This window comes from Lepisosteus oculatus, chromosome 24 (genome assembly GCF_040954835.1).
Source record: "Lepisosteus oculatus isolate fLepOcu1 chromosome 24, fLepOcu1.hap2, whole genome shotgun sequence".
Lineage (NCBI taxonomy): Eukaryota > Metazoa > Chordata > Actinopteri > Semionotiformes > Lepisosteidae > Lepisosteus > Lepisosteus oculatus.
In genome coordinates this window covers 2533243-2551100 of record NC_090719.1, presented here as the reverse complement: position 1 = coordinate 2551100, position 17858 = coordinate 2533243, and the positions used below count along the sequence as shown (strand labels likewise).

At 50.1% G+C, this 17858-nt stretch overlaps 1 protein-coding gene across 3 annotated transcripts in view; it reads left to right on the top strand.

Moving 5' to 3' along the window:
• gpr107 (G protein-coupled receptor 107) overlaps positions 1-17858 on the top strand; it is a 31666-nt gene that overhangs the window by 616 nt on the left and 13192 nt on the right. The window contains exons 2-15 of one of the 3 annotated variants that reach the window (XM_069183197.1): positions 1827-1949; positions 2781-2831; positions 3591-3679; positions 4158-4327; positions 4545-4576; positions 5076-5135; positions 5229-5339; positions 5750-5883; positions 6839-6914; positions 7216-7289; positions 7571-7688; positions 8552-8682; positions 8967-9010; positions 16754-16803. In XM_069183197.1, coding sequence (XP_069039298.1) covers positions 1827-1949; positions 2781-2831; positions 3591-3679; positions 4158-4327; positions 4545-4576; positions 5076-5135; positions 5229-5339; positions 5750-5883; positions 6839-6914; positions 7216-7289; positions 7571-7688; positions 8552-8682; positions 8967-9010; positions 16754-16803 — 1263 coding nt within the window. Of the gene's footprint in view, positions 1-1826; positions 1950-2780; positions 2832-3590; positions 3680-4157; positions 4337-4544; positions 4577-5075; positions 5136-5228; positions 5340-5749; positions 5884-6838; positions 6915-7215; positions 7290-7570; positions 7689-8551; positions 8683-8966; positions 9011-16753; positions 16804-17858 lie in introns of all 3 variants that reach the window. The other 2 variants (XM_069183196.1, XM_069183195.1) reach the window with 2 other exon arrangements.

Sequence of the window (17858 nt, the reverse complement as noted above, 5' to 3'; positions counted from 1 at the left end):
TGTCGATTATTTTTCTCCACCAAAATCTATGCGAATTCTCCGGCTGCAATGTAAGAGGTCTGGGGTCTGGGGTCGGGTGTGGTTCGCCTGGTTGAAGTAACTGGGGGGACATTTCCATGAGCACACGGTGATTTGGCGGTAGGAATTGGAAATCTGAGCTGAAAACAGTAGCTTGCAGTAGTAACCCCTAGCAGCGTGCATCTTTTGAATGCTGTTTCAAATCGAATGGATTCCGGCTCTTTTCTGTCTCTTCATTTTCCACTCGGGCGCGTTTTGAAAGATAGCTACCTTATTAATCCCGTGAGGGAAATCGCAGTGGCAACTGCAGTCTGGCCCAATCAACACAGCGCCGGCCACAGAAAGGTCTTGTTCACAATCTCAGTACCAGAATAATCAGTCACTGATTGATGATTCGTTCTTGTTTTAGCTGAGGATCACAAGAGACTGGTCATTGGCCAGATAGCAGTGCACGATCAAGGAGGTAGCTGTGTTCAGCAGGAGAAGGTTCATTCCATGCTGAAAGGACAAGAAAGCAACACAACATTCCAGCAGGGGCGCCTACAGCCTTTGACATCTGAAGAAATCCACAGCTGAAACGTTGCATCTCTTTCCTTTACCTATCAGCATGGAATGACCTGTTTCTTTGATGACAATGCCCCCCGTGTGGCTAAACCTTGCATATTACAGATCACCCTCCAGCTGCTTGGTGTTTGACTAAGTTTTCTTCCTTCTGACAAGCAGGGTGGTTGATTATTAGATGGGTCACATTTTTGTTGTTACGCTGGCTTTAGTGTCTTCAAATCTCGAAAAGCTTCTTCCAGGTGTCTTGGGTAAAATATCAAGAGTTCTTCTGAGTCCTTTATTTAAAGTCCGAGCTGTGCAATTACTAATTGCCCTGAGGACACATTTTAATAGTGAATCTCAGGAATCTCAAGATGTGTTCTTCTTGCTTTATGGCTCCAGAGAGTTGCGGGTTGTCTGTGACAAGTTGCTGAGCCATGTTGTTGAGACTGACACCTTGGCTTCTTTCTTTTGTTTTTAATTTTTTTATTTTTAGAGAACAAAACCAAACCATTTTACATATGAACATCCATTATTCAGCCTTACATTGCAGGCACAAATTCCTGTTTGTTCCCCTAATTTTTTACAATTATATAACTTTGTAACAAAACTATACACAATTAAAAGAACACCTTGGCTTCTTTCAAGAAACAGCTGGAGGACATCCAGCACTTAAAAAAGGAGATGCTTCCTTACACATAAGGTTGTGGAAGTAAGACACAAGCTACCCAGCTGTGTAGTTGAGTTCGCTATCCTGGCTTCTTTCAAGAAATGGCGGGATTAGATGCTGGGAGCTTGTACAGTCCCATCAGGCTAGGGTCGAATGGCTACTTCTCTTTGTTACCTTTCTTATGTTCTCATGCATTAAATATGAACTGGGGTTTGGCCATGTGCTGTGGTGTAGCAGTGGCTCTATGGCTCAGGATCTGTGCCTGTGGCTGGAAGGTTGCCGGTTCAAATCCCGCAGCCGGCAGAGGAATCCTACTCCGTTGGGCCCCTGAGCAAGGCCCTGAACCCCAGCTGCTCCATGGGCGCGATGTACAATGGCTGACCCTGCACTCTGACCCCCAGCTTCTCTCCCTGTCTGTGTGTCTCATGGAGAGCAAGCTGGGGTCTGCGAAAAGACACATTCCTAATGTGAGTTGTATAGGGACGATAAAGTGATGTTATGGTGTTCAAGACATGCTTATTTTAACCCTTCCTGTTTGTCAGAATTAAAGAGTGCATCTCGCATTGGGGACCTGATGACTTTCATCTCTTTTCAGGATGATATCCGACAGAAAGTCCACTTGAACACATTTGGCTTCTTCAAGAATGGCTACATGACTGTGAACATGAGCAGTCTTGCCCTGAATGGTGTGAGCATTGACAGGATCGACAGCTCCACGGTACAACATTTTCTCTCCTTTATTTCATTCTGTTGATGCATGTTTTTGCACATCTGATGTTGTTTTTCACAGTACCTGTCGTTGTTTTGCACACTGCCTGTTGTCTCTGTCTTTCTTTTATTATAAAATTGTATTGTTGTTTTTTTGTGCTACTTATCGCCTGAGAGCTAGCTAAATAGCATTTCATTATACCATACACCTGTGTATGAGTATAGTGACATTGAACTTGAACGTCTCAGCGTGGGTTTGAGAGGGAGAACGATGAGCTTTTTTCATTCTTTTGTCATCTTGCTTGTGCTATATATGGGCTTTTCCCAATTCCTTGCTCTCCCAGAAATGCCTTTAATAGGAAGTCAGTATGATCAGTCAGTGTATTGAGTGGTTTATTTTCTCTGAATGTTTGCAGACCCCAGTTAGCAATTTCCCATCACTTTATTTCAAGTGAACGAGCTTTGGAGTATAGCTTTTATTGGCCTGTGAAACCAGGTTTGAACGAAATTTTCAGGTTTCCTTGCGTTCATTTGTTAGCTGTCTCAGTTCAATATATTCAAACAGAACAGGCCAAAGTTTCTCTAGGATGTGCTTGCCTCTTTGCTAGTTGTACTAGGAACAAGTGTCGTCTTGGCCTTCACTCCATGGCAACGAATTCAGGGTGATCCTGAAGAGTGAAATAGATTAAAACACTTAGGAAGCTGTGCGAATATTCTGTTTTAAAGAACAATGGTTTATAAGCAGAGGGTAACTGCCTTTGACAGCGGTGATCACTGGAAATTTGTCTGTATTGCTCTTTTTTTTTTAAAGTCCTCTTTTCTTCTTTTTTTCTTTTTCAAGCTTGGTTTCAGCTTGGACCGAACCAGCAGCAATGGCTTTTCATCCTACCTGGTGAGTGCTGTTCTTCTCTCCCGGTCGTTTATTAATACACTTAACAAAATGCGGGTCTCGACGCGTTTTGCATTTAAGAAGAGGGTTCAGATTCTGTCGGTGATCGTCGATGAAAATGTGCCTTTTCAGATTCACTGTTTTTAAAGAGATGTGTGCCTGTAACCCGGACCTGTGTCTCATATGCAAGAGGGATCTAAGATAACCTGCACCTTATTGTACTGGATTATTGGATTCTGTATTAAAACACTGTTGCATGGGGCTCCTGAGTAGCTCAACCAGTAAAGCCTGAGCATAGGTGAGCTGTGTGAGCCAGACATCGCGGTTTCCAGCCGCTTGTGCGGGCACACAATTGGCTGATTGCTGCAGATGGTAGGGTTTTAATTGGCTAAGGCTTCTGTGGCTTTCCTGGTGGTTACAGGTAGGCGGTGCTGTCGGTGAGGGACACCCCACCCCTCTGCTCGGCACTGTAGCTCGAGGGGATGGTAGCACACAGAGAGGTGCAACGCACATGGCGACTCCGAATTAGATCACAGATCTGGTGCCCAGGCCAGTGATGGCGGTAGTTGTTGTTTTTTTTATATTAAACCCATAGCAGCTAAACTGTAGAACTCGTACAGGCTCACATCGATACTGGAGACGACCGGCCGTATCTGATCCGTAACGTAGGCGAGTCCCTGATGCGGGCCGGAAGAAATATATATATCCTTCCCTGCCCCCCTTAACCTCCCTCCGTCTCCCCCCTGTGTCCGTCACCCCCAGGATGAAGATATGGACTACTGCGTTCTGAAGAGACTGCCCAGCAGCGAGGTGCCCGTGGCTCTGCTCCTCATGAACTTCACCGCCAACCGGTGAGTGGCGAACCGAGCCGCCCGCCTGCCCGCTCCTGTGCACAGGCCGCTAACGCCGACGGTAGGCTGCAGGACGCAAGCGGTGGCGGAGAGCAAATTGAGCGGCCCTGGGAGTACCTTGCACTGGAGGCGCCAATTCAGCCTCCCAGGTTCCTCGCCGCTGGCGCCTCCCTCGATTAGAAAGCTGGCCCTGCGAAGCTTCTGCCGAGGTGCACCTGGCGATCCGATTCATTCCTTCAGCCGAGATTCCTTGCGTTTCGTGCACGCTCGGAGTCCGACAGCGCCTTCCACGGCTCTCGGCTGAAGACCCGCTCCTGCCCGGTTGTAGCTCGGCGCGGTTCGTGCGGCCGATAGCCGGGGACCCCCTTACCGCATCCTTTGTGCGACGGAAGAGCGCGGGGGGAGGTCCCCTCGAGCGCCGGGGCCGAATGGGGGGGGGCGCCCTGCGTGAACTCTCCGCGCTCGTGTGTGTCCGCAGGGTGAAAGTGAAGACCTCCGCCGGGGAGGGCCGACTGCCGCTGATCCTGTCGGGCCCGTTCCGGGAGAGCCGCGCCGGTCCGGACACGGAGCGCGGAGGACAGGGCGCGGCGGGCGGGAGCGAAGGCAAGGCCGGAACCCGGGACCAGACCGGGAAGCCAGAGAGTAAAGGTCAGCCCAGTGACTCTGTTACAGGCTTCCCCCCTTTGCTCTGAGTGAATAACCCCCGTGTACAGAATAAAGAGAGCAAGAAAATGAATGTTTTAGGAGTTAAGGCTCCTCGGCTGAAACGTTGTGTTTTCTTTCTTCTCTTTTCAGCATGGAATAAACCTCTTACTCGTTCCATTTGAGATGTTTAACATGGTTTCCTTTTTTTTTTTAATCACAGGCGCGGCAAAGGTGAAGCGGGAAGCTGCACAGGTGACTTTTTTTTTTGAATTGCGTGTGCTCCTGTCCAGGTCCGTGCCCGTTCAAAACAAGCCGGGGTAAAACCAAATCGTTTTGACCGTCTCCTCTGTCAGCGACGGGTGTCACTGCGTCTGGGCCAGGGGCAGAATTCATTGTATAAAACGGTGCAGCACCTGCAGATTGGTTTCCAGTTGTCAAAAACTGCAGCCTTTTGCTGATCTTTTCAGTCTTGCACAGAACCTAAGAGAATTACAGGGGCCAGGAAGTGTCGGAATGCTGTGGGCGGGAGGGTAGAAGATGGTTACAAGTTACAAATTTATTTCCATTGCAATGAGTGTGATCAATGCAGTCCTAACAGCCACAGAAAATTGAGATACCCTAATTTTAACAAGCATGTTCACAGTCTTATAGAAAACTGTAAAAATGAGGTCTTCTTCTTTCTTCTAAATCTGTTCTTCTGGTCTTATTAGTTGCAGTCTTTGTGGTTGTAAACGGTTCTTTTTTTCTACAGGGGAATAAATCGGATGTGTACCTCCCCCTTCTTTTTAAAGATGGAGCCTATTCCTTCCAGGTAACTGTGGCGTCTTGCGGGTTTTAGTAGAGCCGCGTGCGGTTGTGGTTTCGGGACGAGCTGTACGTCATGGTGGGCTTCCTCCCTCTGCAGTTTTACTTCAACGTCAGCACAGACGGCCAGCAGGGGCTGTACAGCCTGTATTTCCACAACTGCTACAGCATCGAGACCAAGACCAGAGGTCAGCTGAAGTTCAGCATCGAGGTGAGATGTGTGTATGGAGTCTGAGATGGGTTGTAACTCTCACCTCACTGTAGCTTTTAGTCCTGCTAATCTGGCTGGTATGAGATTATCTTTACTCTGGCCAGTCTGAGCTGAATTTGTGGCCTGACTTACAAAATGTTTTTCTGGTGATATTTTTAAATTAATTTAGATTTGTAAATCTTAAACATCTCTTTTAAATCTATTATCTTTAAATCTTCATTAGAACCTCTATGTGTGATTGAAAATCATTTATGGTGATTTTTTTTTTTCCAGTAATCATGCTGGGCTGTCACGTTGACATTATATAATAAAAGCAATTAAATCATGTGCATCAGGAAACTGTTCCCTTTGACTCGCAGAGCTCAAGACTGTGCCTTGAATGTCTGCTTGGCTAACGTTTTTTCCTACAGATCAACATTGAAGAGAAGAACCCCAGCAGTTTCCTGTCGGCAGGAGAGATCCCTCTGCCCAAGCTCTACATCTTCATGTCCCTCCTCTTCCTCCTGATTGGCGCGCTGTGGGTGCACGTCCTGTGCAAGCACAGGTGAGCGGGCAGCAGGGGGACAACCGGTGTCCAGGGAAAACCACTTTGATGAATACATGTGCAGTGAAGCCTAGACACCAATAGAGGGCAGTAGATACAAGCGAATATGCCTGCATGCACACACCTCACTATCATGTTCCGAATGCGGTACTCTACTTTCCTGATATACCAGGACACCAGAACTGCCTGGATTCAGTGCATGCTGTTTTCTTAAACGTAATCTAATAGCTGTTAAACATGGTTGTGCAGTTAATGTTTGTAAGCAGTCCTACAAGTAACCGTGGTGAAATTAATAAATGCATTCTGAGCTCTCAGTGATATTGCACTAGGATAGCAAACAAGGTCAGAGTAATAGACATCTTAGATTTCATGTATCTTGATGCACTCCCTCAAGTTTGACAAGAGCTCTTGAATTATGAGGTTCGGGTCTATGAGACCGTTTGTTGGGGGGGGGGGCAGTGTTATTCTCTGTACATCTGGATATTAAAATTCCACCCGGAGGGTCACCAGGTACCCTGACTGCAAAAACTCTTATAAAGCTGGCTGAAGGTGCACAAAGAACAAAGTGAATGCAGAGCAGAGTCTTTGCGAAAGCAGTAGGACCTCGTTGCGGCATCCTTATCCTATATCTGATGTAGGGAGACCTTAAGGATGTGAAATCGCAGGGGTCAGCTTCACTAGGGGAGAGAAGCTGTGTTCTCCTGCCTCCTCCTCCACCTGCCGAAGGCTGTGTCCGTGTCCACCCATGACTGCAGCGACTGAAGAGTTATGTGCCTGCTCGTAACTGGCTTACCCTCGTACCTGCGGCCATGGTTAAAACCGACCAGCGCTGACCTTTTTCCCAGTTCCGTGCACGGTCTTTCGGACGCGTGTCCCGCCGCTTCTGCTGGGGCCGATGGGCAGTGCCGTCCTCGCCTGTGCCCGCTGTTCCCTCACCCCCTCTGCTTCCTCGCAGGAGTGACGTCTTTAAGATCCACTGGCTGATGGCCGCCCTGCCCTTCACCAAGTCCCTCTCCTTAGTGTTCCACGCTGTGAGTACCGGCCGCCTCAGCCTTAAACCAGATCAGCCCCCGGTGGCAAAAACTGGAATTGCACCGCCTGCTTCGATTGCCGTGTGCTTTGCTCCAGTGGGTCCGATTTGGCATTTGGACGCACAGATTGGTATCGCGAGCAGTGGTGTACCGTGCCGTGTGTAGCTAACATCTCTGAGTGATGCACCTGCTGTCGTTGCACCCGTATAATGGCGTGACTGTGCTTTCAGAGGTACCTAGCGATTTTTTTGGGGGGGGGCATTTTAACCTTCCACTGTTTTTTTTTTTCTCCCTGTTTCAGATTGATTACTACTATATTTCCAATCAAGGATTCCCCATTGAAGGATGGGCTGTGGTCTATTACATCACTCACCTGTAGGTGTTTTCTTCAATGTTACGAGTTATAATTTCAGACATGCAAAATCTGATTTTGTGCTTGGGTTGGAAGGCACTCCTGATAAAGTTAACATGAAGGTAGAGCCTATTTTCACTTCAGACTTTTATTAGTTTGAGTTGCAGGGGACAAGAGGAGATTTTAAAAACGAGCCCGTCAGCCTTTTTTCAAATGCATTGGAAGAGAATCCTTTTCTTTTTGATTTACTCCAGTTGTGCGAAGGCGTGGGGTAGGTTAAACACTGTGCGATTTCTTTGTGCAGGCTGAAGGGGGCACTCCTCTTCATCACCATAGCCCTGATTGGGACGGGCTGGGCCTTCATCAAGCACATCCTTTCGGACAAGGACAAGAACATCTTCATGATCGTCATCCCGCTGCAGGTAGGGACCAGATTCCGTGCTAATTCCAGGGTCTCCCTTTCAGCCTCCCAGCAAGCTGGCATCTGTACTTCCTCACTGCACGGATAGTCAAGACGGAGCTGAGTTCGTGCCAAAAAACTCGGTGGCAGCTGGTTGAGAAATTGCAGCTCCAGTCCCAAGTGATAGTGCTGATTTGGGGCCTGGAAAACTAGGAAGGAGACAGTAGGAACTCGAACACAGGGGGTGTCAGTTTTCTGAGATGCACAACCAGACGATTTTCAGGAGCCCTGGTTGAGCTGCGTGATCCAGGTGTGGCTGTTTTGCACCTGGCTCGCGCTGTTACATTCCCAGGTGGCAGCGCATGATCGGCAGAGCTCTGCCAGGTGTTGGATCGGTCGGAGAGTCGCTCTCCGATATCGCCCCCAGATCCCTGCGGCTTGCTGGGGGCGATATCGGAGAGCGACTCTCCTCTGATCGGTGGTAGAACTCGCGCTGTGTCACATGGCTCTGATGTGGGGGGGGGTGTGTGTCTGAGTAGCGCATTGGTGCCTCGTTTTTTCCCAAGCGGGGTTTGGGAGTCGCTGTCAAACACCCGAGGCTTGAGACGCCTGGCGGTAAATGATGACCTCAGGGAGCAACGTGTTTTTAAATGTACCGTCTAAAGAAGACCATGCTGGCCGTTCCCTAAGCAATAAACAGAACGTAAGCCGACGATAGTGTCTCATCCAGCGGACTTACAGAGTCCTGCAAAAAAATAAACAGCCCAGATAGGCAAGTGTGGACCAGCAGGATCTGTCGCAGCTTGGCCTCATGCTCCGCGCCCGGAGCTCATTCCCGCTTCCGGCTGCTTGCTCATCTTCCCCCCCTCCCGCCCTGCGCCGCAGGTCCTGGCCAACGTCGCGTACATCATCATCGAGTCCACGGAGGAGGGCACCACGGAGTACGGCCTGTGGAAGGAGATCCTCTTCCTGGTGGACCTGCTGTGCTGCGGGGCCATCCTCTTCCCTGTCGTCTGGTAAGGGGGCCTCTCCGATTCCGCAGTAGTCCGGTGGCTCTTTCCGCCCAGCCCGGGCATCGGTCCTCCCCTCTGGGTTCCCTGGTTCTGCTCGATTCCAGGCCGTTCCCAAAATAGTTCAGTTTTTCTTTCTATCTCGGGGGGCGTTGGGAACGGACAGTGATCGTTTTTTTTTCTTCCGCCCCGGCGGTATTTTTCATGCCCCGGTAAAGCGGCAGATTTTGAACTTCAGTAAAGTGCGGTAAAAAGTTTGAAAAGCTGTTCCTGTTCCTCCTGTTTTCCAGGTCGGTAAGGCACTTGCAGGAAGCGTCGGCAACGGACGGGAAAGGTAAGCTGTGTCCTGCTCCTGGGTGATGTCTTTTTGGTCATAAGGGTTATGTATGGTAACAAGGTTGCGTGATCTGCAGACTTGAAGGCCATTTAGTGACCCGGCACCCCTGTTCGAGGGCGTTTGCCTTCAAATTGGCGACCGAATGGCACAAAGAATAACCCCCCGACCCTCCAGCCCCAGGAAAGGTCACACATGCCATCAGACGGCGTTTCGGAACTTTCTTCCCGGGCTTCTGTTCTCGTGACGCGTTGGCCCTTTTGAAAGGGTAAAGGGAGTCGCTGCTTCTTCCCGCCCGAGTTCGCAGGAGTACGGAATAAGCCGCCGCGTATCCCGGCTTTCCTCGGGAGCGGGCGGGACGCGTCGCTGGGACCGGTTAGCTGCCGGCAGCCCGCTTGCCGCAGACCCTGGCCGCGCTCTTGACAAGACGCGCGCACGGCGGCCGGCGGCGCGGGCCCGGGTGCCCCTGGGGACTGTGGCGAGCCGTCTCCCGTCCCCCGGAGCGCGGGCCGGCCCAGGGCGCGAACACGGGACAGTGTGGAGACGCCGGTTAGTCGGGATGTCTTTGGAAGATCGGGAGTGGGGATGGGGGGGGGGGGGACACGATGCACCTCGCGCGGGGCGAAGACTCGGACCCCCACCCAGGTAACGCGTGTGGCCGTCGGCTCGTAGGGCTTTTCAAAAACCCAGGAGGCCCCTCGGGAGCCACTTTGCTCTGTTAAGCTTCACCTAACCGAACGATGGTTGTCATTCGTTAGTCAAGGGAATGGAGAGTCTGATTCAGTGATGTTTGTTTTTGTGCGTGGGGCACTGCCGGCTCCTGCTCTTGAGACACCCAGCTCTCCTTTAGTGCGCAACTTCGGTCTTGTGCTTCAACAGTGTAAATACAGATCTAGGACACGTTCTTCATCTATACAGCGATTTCTCTAAGCCGTCAAAGCATTTCCGCACGGGGTGCGTTCTTCTGGTCAAGATAAAAGGTATCCTGCTGTTATGATTTGTTTCCATTACTGTTCCCACACACGTGCATGCTGTGATGGCACCAGAGCGTCGCCTTTTCTGTCTTTGGTTGTCTCTGGGCCACCAGCCTTATTTTTTTTTTTGCCAAACACTGATCTGATCAGATTCCCTTGCTCAGCTTGCGGCGATCAGGAGTCTGCAAGCCGGTGATGTGAGGTTTCCAGCTGCAGGGGGCGCACTTGCTTACACTGTTGCAGCCGGCAGCGGACGTGGTCAGGGTAGTTATTTGCATTGGGTGTGTGCGAAAGCAGACTGTCTTCCTATTGCCTGTTTGCAGTATTTTTTTTGTTTGCATGGCTCAACGCCCCTCATGACTGAAAAGGGTGCCTGCCTCGTTATAGTGCCGCTGCTGATGGAGATCTAATCGGAGACGGCTCCCCTTGACGCTGATAACACTGATGTGCCAAGATGAGTGTGCAGGATGCAGCTCAGTACACAGTGTGACTGCAGGCTCCCTCCAGCCTTTCACGCATGCCGTGTGTGTCAGTGTGCCTCCCAGGGGCCCTGGGATCAGAGAGCGCAGCTGTTCCAGATGTGATCCCTGGTTGTACTGACATTATTTACTCCCTCCCGCCCCCCCCGAGCTCTCAGATCTTGGAGCCCACCCACCAGACTGACTTGAGTATTGATCACACAGCTGGGGCTGGTGGAGGTGGGGAGGGGAGGGGCTGGAGATCAAGGCATTGCTCTCCTACCCCACCCCTGTTAATTACAGCTCAGCTGTTAATTGCTAAATTGAAGTAATTAAGCTGTGGGGGATGTGAGCTGTTCTGTACCTGTTGGCTTATCTGTTGTCAGACCTGAGTATGTAGGTAGTCTGCCATGTGTACTCTATTTTTAGGGTGTAGAGTATAAGATTATTTAGGAGTCTGGTAGCACTTACTTCAATAGGAAGCTGGTGTCCTGTCACGTCGGCAAAGTGCTGGACTAGATCTCCCGCAGTCGCAGGTGTTGATGCTGTTGGTGTCGAGATCTTGATGCTCCCATTTGTACCAATGATATGTGCTTCCAGCATTAGTGAGCGCATGGTCCTGTGGTTCAGAGTGGCACCAAGCTCAGAAAGCGAAGGGGTACGAATGTCTGCAGCTGGTTCAGACGGGTCCAGGCTCTGGAATTGGCAGACCTGTGGGGGTTTTGGATCCTGTGACGAGGCAGATCAAACCCAGCTGGTCTTTCTGCTCCAGGTGCTTTTCTCGAGCTGCAGGTCTGGATGTTAAAATGTCAGGATTGTCTGGGGGTTGGGGCTCTGGGTCGTACCGCCAGCTTCTCGCTGAAGAGCCAAGCTTTTTTTTTTAAAAAAAAAAGACTAATAAAACTCCTCCCAAGAGGCTCTGCGATGCGAGTTGGCCCTGAATATCACTCTGCAGGGAATTTCTTGTGGGTTTTTTTTAAGCAACACTTTGAAAACTTGTTTTTTCGCTGCTATCTCTTCCTGCTGAGTGAGCAGAGTGAGAGCAGTGCTGACAATTACAAGCAGAAGATCCCCCCCCCCCATCCCCCACCCCCCCACCGGTGCCCCCTGCAGGGCCCGGGTTCTGAAAGCCTTCTGCTTTTTGGCTCGGCCTCTCTCCGCTGTTTCTGGCTCCTGACAGCCAGCTGTGTCTGCCCTGGCCCCCTGCCCCCCTCCTCCCGCTGGGGCAGTTGGAGTGGGTCACGCCGACCTGCCCCGGGACGTGACAGGGGTCTGACAGTGCAGTGTGTGCCGGCGTACAGGACGAGTGGGATGCTGTTCTCCCTTCCGAGAGCATCGCTCTTGGTAGTTCCAGTCCAGTTACTGCCTTCATCTGCCTTCTGGGCCTCATTCCAGTTATGATTAAGCATGAAATTTCCCAGATTTGGTCAGAGAACAATTTTTTTTCCCTCCGTCTCTCTGGTATGACCATGCTTATTGCCAGCTGATCCTCTGAAACAAGATCAGCCTCGAAATCTGCCTAGTTTTTGCCTTGATAATATCTGCGCCCGTTGCGTTAAGGAATACAGAATGTTGCCTTTTTGGCGCCCTTCGTGTCCAGTCCCAAATTCAACTCCCTTGCAGCAAGCAAGTGCTGTGTTAGAACACGAGAAGAGAAAAAATAAATTAAAAAATTCTGCTCGTTTTTTGAAAAGATCTTCCTTTGTTCTGTCTGTCATTGCTTCTCGCCGTGTTACGGAAATTAGGCAGTTTTGGTGGGCTGCCTGCTAATTCTGAGGAAGTGCAGGTAAAGAATCTGTAGCTTGTGCTGGAGCCCTGATGCTGGAGGTAAGCAGACTGGGTTTATGCCTGCCCCTCCCTGCAGGGGGTGCTAGCTGATGGCAGGTGTATCCGTTTCCGAGCTGCTCCCACATATGTTCCAGAGCAGTGGGGGGGTACATTGCTCCTCTCGAGGGGTGTCACTGCGGTGTCGGCCGCGGTGCACCCCGAAACCTCCCCGAGAGGAGCCTGCTGCGCTGACCACCCATTTGCTCTGGCCCCTCCGAGGTGCGTTGAAGAGATTGTTCCCCCTCCGCCACGGGAAAGGAGCTGGGAAACTCTCGCTGGCGAAGGGAAATGGACGAAGGACTCGATAAGGACGCGGTTTAGTCCGCTAATGCCTGTGAGCCCAGAGGGCCTCCCCCCTCCCCCCCCGGCCTGGGTGTACTAATTAATTAATTAAAATTCAGCACAGAGGCCCTTTCAGGCTCTGACGAGACGTGTGCTCGTTCTTCGTTGCTCTTCCTCGAGAAGACTTGGACCAAAACCAGACGCGTGGCTTCCTGTCCGTTATCAAACGTCACAATGTCTACTGGAGGCCACAGGTTTCATTTGGTTCTTTCCGTGAAATATAACCATCAGTGATGCAGTCTGCGATGTGCAGTTGTCATCACGTTTGTCTAATTAGGGAGCAGAAAGGTTTACTGATTGCTGCAGGTAGGTTGTTCTTAAAGGGTTGAGTTACTGATAAGGCTCTGAAGACCTCCATCGAGTGTTTTTTCAGTGCAGACCTGATATATGGATATTTAGTGTTTGTAGATGCAGTAACACTGAACTACTTCTTTACAAAACAGGAAGATGATAAGAATATGGCTTTTGAGAATGGCACTGTTTTATCATCAATACGGAGCTGCGTGCAGATTTTCAGTACGATATATAAACTATTTATGATTCTTAAAAGGTGATGAAGTAGCATCTAAAATTAATTTCCCGGAATGCGATTTTTTTTTTCCTCGCGTGAAAGTTCAAGGTTTCGAGGCAGTTGAACGTCTGCAGCTTGTTTGTGCTCATAGCTGTGCTCATGTTGCAGTGATGCGGTCTGATTGTAATTGTTTTCAAATTAAATTTGGGCTGTCAGCCCTTGCAGGAGCGTGTTGTCGTCGCGTAAAGAGAACGATAATTGCCTTTCCGCTGTGGAGACTCGGAGACCTGTTTCCGAGCGCAGTTTAATTAAGAAAAGAGAGCTGTTGGGCAGGAATGGGAGGAACGGTATCGCGAAATATCTGATTACATTTCCCAGTGGCAGCGGAGCTGTTGTCGTGCCCCCAGTCAGTGTACTTAAGAGCAGACGATCTCAAAGAATACCTTTCTGTTTAACACGCTTGCCGTCTTGTGATCCATTGATCTGTCTGTAAGTCCACTTGTCTTTATGTCTTCGCCGTGCCGTGTTGAGTTAACAAAAGCACCGGTGCAACATTCAAAACGTACTCTTTTCCAGGAGCGTTCGGTGAACTTCGAGCCAAATCTGCCTGTCCTTTATCACCCAGCCGCCCGCCCTCCGCATCACGGATCGGTGCGCTGAGTCTTCCCTGGGCTTTAATCTGGCATCCAGCTGTCGCCCCTGCCTGCTCAGGAACGGCCGGTCAGCAGCAGGGACTGGGTGCGAAACAGATTGTAACGCCGCTGACAGGCGGCAAGGTCTCTCCTCTACAGCTGCGCCTTCAGCGCGACAGCTGTTTCATCCCTACCCAGTCACTCTTCGGTCTCTTGCACCCTGACGAATCGGGGCTGTTTCGTTTTTCCCTCCATCCGTTTTCTAACCTCTTCAAATTCTGGGTCGCGGGGGGAGCTGGAGCCTAACCCCACCAAGCAATGGGCGCAAAAGCAGGATGCACCCTAGATGGGGGACCCCAGACACCAGCGGGGACACACTCACACCAGGTCCGGTTTTCCCAGAGGCCAGTTAGCGTAGCAGCGTGTCTTTGACCTTTGGAGGAAAGGGGAGCTCCCAGGGAGAACATGCAGACCTCACACAGATAGCAACCCAAGAATTGACCCCAGTTACCCCGCGCTGTGAGTTAGCAATGCCAACCACAGCGCCACCATGCTCCCACAGTATGTGAATTCCCTGAAGATAGCGCTCGTGTTGTTCCCCTTAGGGTAATACGTTGGATCTTCAAGATAAGATCACTTTATCAGCCCTATACAATTTCTTGCATTAGGAAATTCTTTTCGCAGACCCCACCATGCTCTCCATGAGACACACAGACAGGGAGAGAAGCTGGGGGTCAGAGCGCAGGGTCAGCCATTTATACAGCGCCCCTGGAGCAGCTGGGGTGAAGGGCCTGGCTCAGGGGCCCAACGGAGTAGGATTCCTCTGCCGGCCACGGGATACGAACCGGCATCCTCCCAGCCACAGGCGCAGATCCTGAGCCACAGAGCCACCACACAACTTTTCAAGTTGCTCTATGTATGTGTGTACCCTGTTCATTTACAGTGACAGCTGTGACTTCAAGTACCAACTGTGTGCATGGATATATTTTCCTTACGTGTGATGCTGTCCCTCCCTGTTTCTTCAGCCTTCACCATGCAGTGTGTAGCGCATATGGGACATCACAGTGGGATGAAAGGTGTTTCAGGATTTTAATTCCAAATCGGGGTGGCAGTGCAAAACAGGCAAACCTTTCCCAAAACCGAACATTCTAGGCATTTGCGAATCTGCTATAATTTTATCTCAGCACAATCCAATTTATAAACTATCCCCCCCCCCCCCCCATCTGTGAAAGGCACTAATCTGCAGATTTTCCTTACTAGGCTGTGCAAATCTGGAGGCCCTCACATGTCCTCACCAGACCTGATTTCCTGATTTGTCCACGTTAATTAGCAGAATACAGAGTAAATAATGAACTCAGGCTTGTTACTTTTTCCCTTGCCTTGCATTTCCAAATATATCCTTTCATCCCCGATTTCTGGATTTCTGACTTCCCGGGAGAAGCGTCTCTCTGTTCCGTGTTGTTTTTTTCGGAGTTCAGCAAGCCTTGTAACGGAATCCTGGAGAAGAGGAGCTGACAGCGAGACAGGAGCAGGCTCCCTGGTTTCCTGGGGCTGTCTGCAGTGTTAACTGTTCCCTGTCACATCAGAGCCCGTCTTCACGCAGTAACTCGTGCTGCGCTCTTGTGTTTTTAAAGACTTTGTGTGTTGGGTTTGAATCCTCCACCTCTGATAGCGCTGCATGGTCACCTAAAGGCACTTAATGAGCAGGCTGCCTTATCTCAGCATTACTCTGACTCCAGGCCTTCGCGGTACGCTCTTCACAGTGTCAGTTTTGAACGAGCTCCAAGTAACACCTTGCCGCGCAAGACCCGCTGTGATTTTCAGCAAAGCTGTTGCGGTATTTTACTCTCCGCGTTTACATGAGTGAGACAAATTGTGTGTGTTGGGGGGGGGGGGGGTTTCCCCCCTCCCTCGACATGTGGGGAAAAAAACAAAAGGTGGAATGAGGGGAGGGGTGGGGGAGTTTGGAGGCTTGTGGTTTGAACAGGCCGTGTCTGTGCCGTGCTAGAAAGTGCCGGATCGGTGTACCTGGCTGCTGGGCGTCTTTTTTTTTTCCCCCAACCGCGCCAAGAGCAGAAACGTCCGGTCGTGCCCTTTCCTGGGCCTGAAGGGGCAGAGGTGCAGGCAGGCGCGAGCGCAGTGCACCCGCTTTCTGCTGGGAGACAGGAGGGGGAAGAATAGGAGTGATCTCTGTGTCGGTGGTGCTGAGGGCGGGCTTTCACAGTGTGGGGAGACTGCGGCATGCTGCCCCCTGTGCTTCTCCTTTCTCTCTCTCCCGTCCTTAATATCCTCCACTTCCTCCATCTGTCATTCTGGACAGGGGATCAGCCCTGTGAGCGCTCTGGGAAGGATGTGGTTTTTTTCCTACCCTGCAGTCCCGTATCCCCGACGTGAGGCATCGTGTTTCACTCCCCGCGATGCGTTACAGGGGACTACGGCGGATTTTGCTTTTGTCCCCTTTGTTTTATAATCCTCTCTGTGACCTTTTCTGGAAGTGACTGGTGTGCATTAGATAATCGTGCACAGTAGCCCAGATGGCTGTGTCACATATAATCATAAGACCCGATTTTGGTCAAATGCTGCAGATGCACTGCCTTGAAAAAGCTGGTGCGGGAGATTGCACAGATGGCGACTGAGATTTCTCTTAAAGGGGGAGGCTAATTTAGATTTGTCTTTCCTCCCGCAAAGGCACGCTGTGCGATGCTATGAAGTAGCCCTCTATATCGCCCCTACACTGCTTATGTGCCCTGTGAAATACGTTCCCGTGCTCCTGCGACTGAGACGCAGTGTCTCGCAGCCTGAACTCAGTGTCCAGCGTCACGCAGGTGCATTCTCACGGCCAGTGTGTGTCACAGGGTCCAGGTGAGACCTAAAAAGGGATTGAGCCTGAGTTGTTTCATGTGCGCTGGTGCGGAATTTTGTGCACTTGCCTTTTGGCATTGCTCATTGAGTTGTGTTAATTTTAATATACTCACTTGCCCTTTGTTTTCCTCCATTAGCAGCGATAAACCTGGCCAAGCTGAAGCTCTTCAGACACTACTACGTGATGGTAGGTAACGTTCCCTTTCTGGTCTTTTCTCGCTCATCCCGCCTGAGTGTTTGCTGTGACACTCCTGTTGACGGCACCGGAAGGCCTGGATCCACCTGAACCTGGAGTTTTTTTTAAAAATAAAACTAATAGCATAGGAGGTTACACATTTTTTTTTACTCTGATAAGCTGAGGCATAATTTCACTGCGACACAATTGGGATGAAACATAATTCAGCTTCCTGTGTTTCAGAAGCCTGGTAATTTGTCAAATTTGCTAAGCATTTTAAAAAAAGAATAAAAAGTTTAAATCTGAGCTCGGTCCCTCATAGCTCCCTGCATTAAAATGTAGATAAATGCGGCTGTGAAAAGCAGGAGGTATATTGCACAGGATGAAATTTGCATCTTAATAAGTATTCTTCTAGTGCAGTGCAATCTCTTTCATTTTCTCTTTTTTCAGCCGGTATTAAATTTCTTTCAGAGTTCTTTACCAAAAAAAAACCCCTCAGTTTCAGACAACTGTATCACTCTAAGGAACTGGTGACTTGGGAATAAAATAATTCTCCATTGCATGATTATCTGATAGTGTTAAGACTGCTTTAATCTTACTTGCTAGTTACATCCCTCAGCAGGAGCTGCAGTGTTTTACGTTCAGATAGATGTGTCTGGTCACCCTTTATCTGAATGTTTTGTCCAGTTAATTCCCTAGAACATCTTCACCGTCACATTGGATGGGTGATCAATAGATGGAGGCCAGGTACCATCATCAAGTCTAATTTCCCAAAAACACAAAAGATGTGCCTTTGCCGAATAAGTTTCTGTGCTTTCACGTGAAATGAAGCAATGTGTTATTGACCCGAGTGCATTTAAGACTGAAATCAGCCAAAGCTTCTTTGCACAAAGAGTTGTGGGGGTCTGGAGCGAACCCCTCAGCCACATTGTTGGATCCTGGAAGACACGGCTGGGCCACTCGGCTGCCAGAACAGATCGACTTGCCTCCTCTCGTCTGTGACCTTTGTTTGGAAAGTGATGCAAGACCTGGCTGGATTTTAAGGGACGGTACCCCCACCCCCGCAC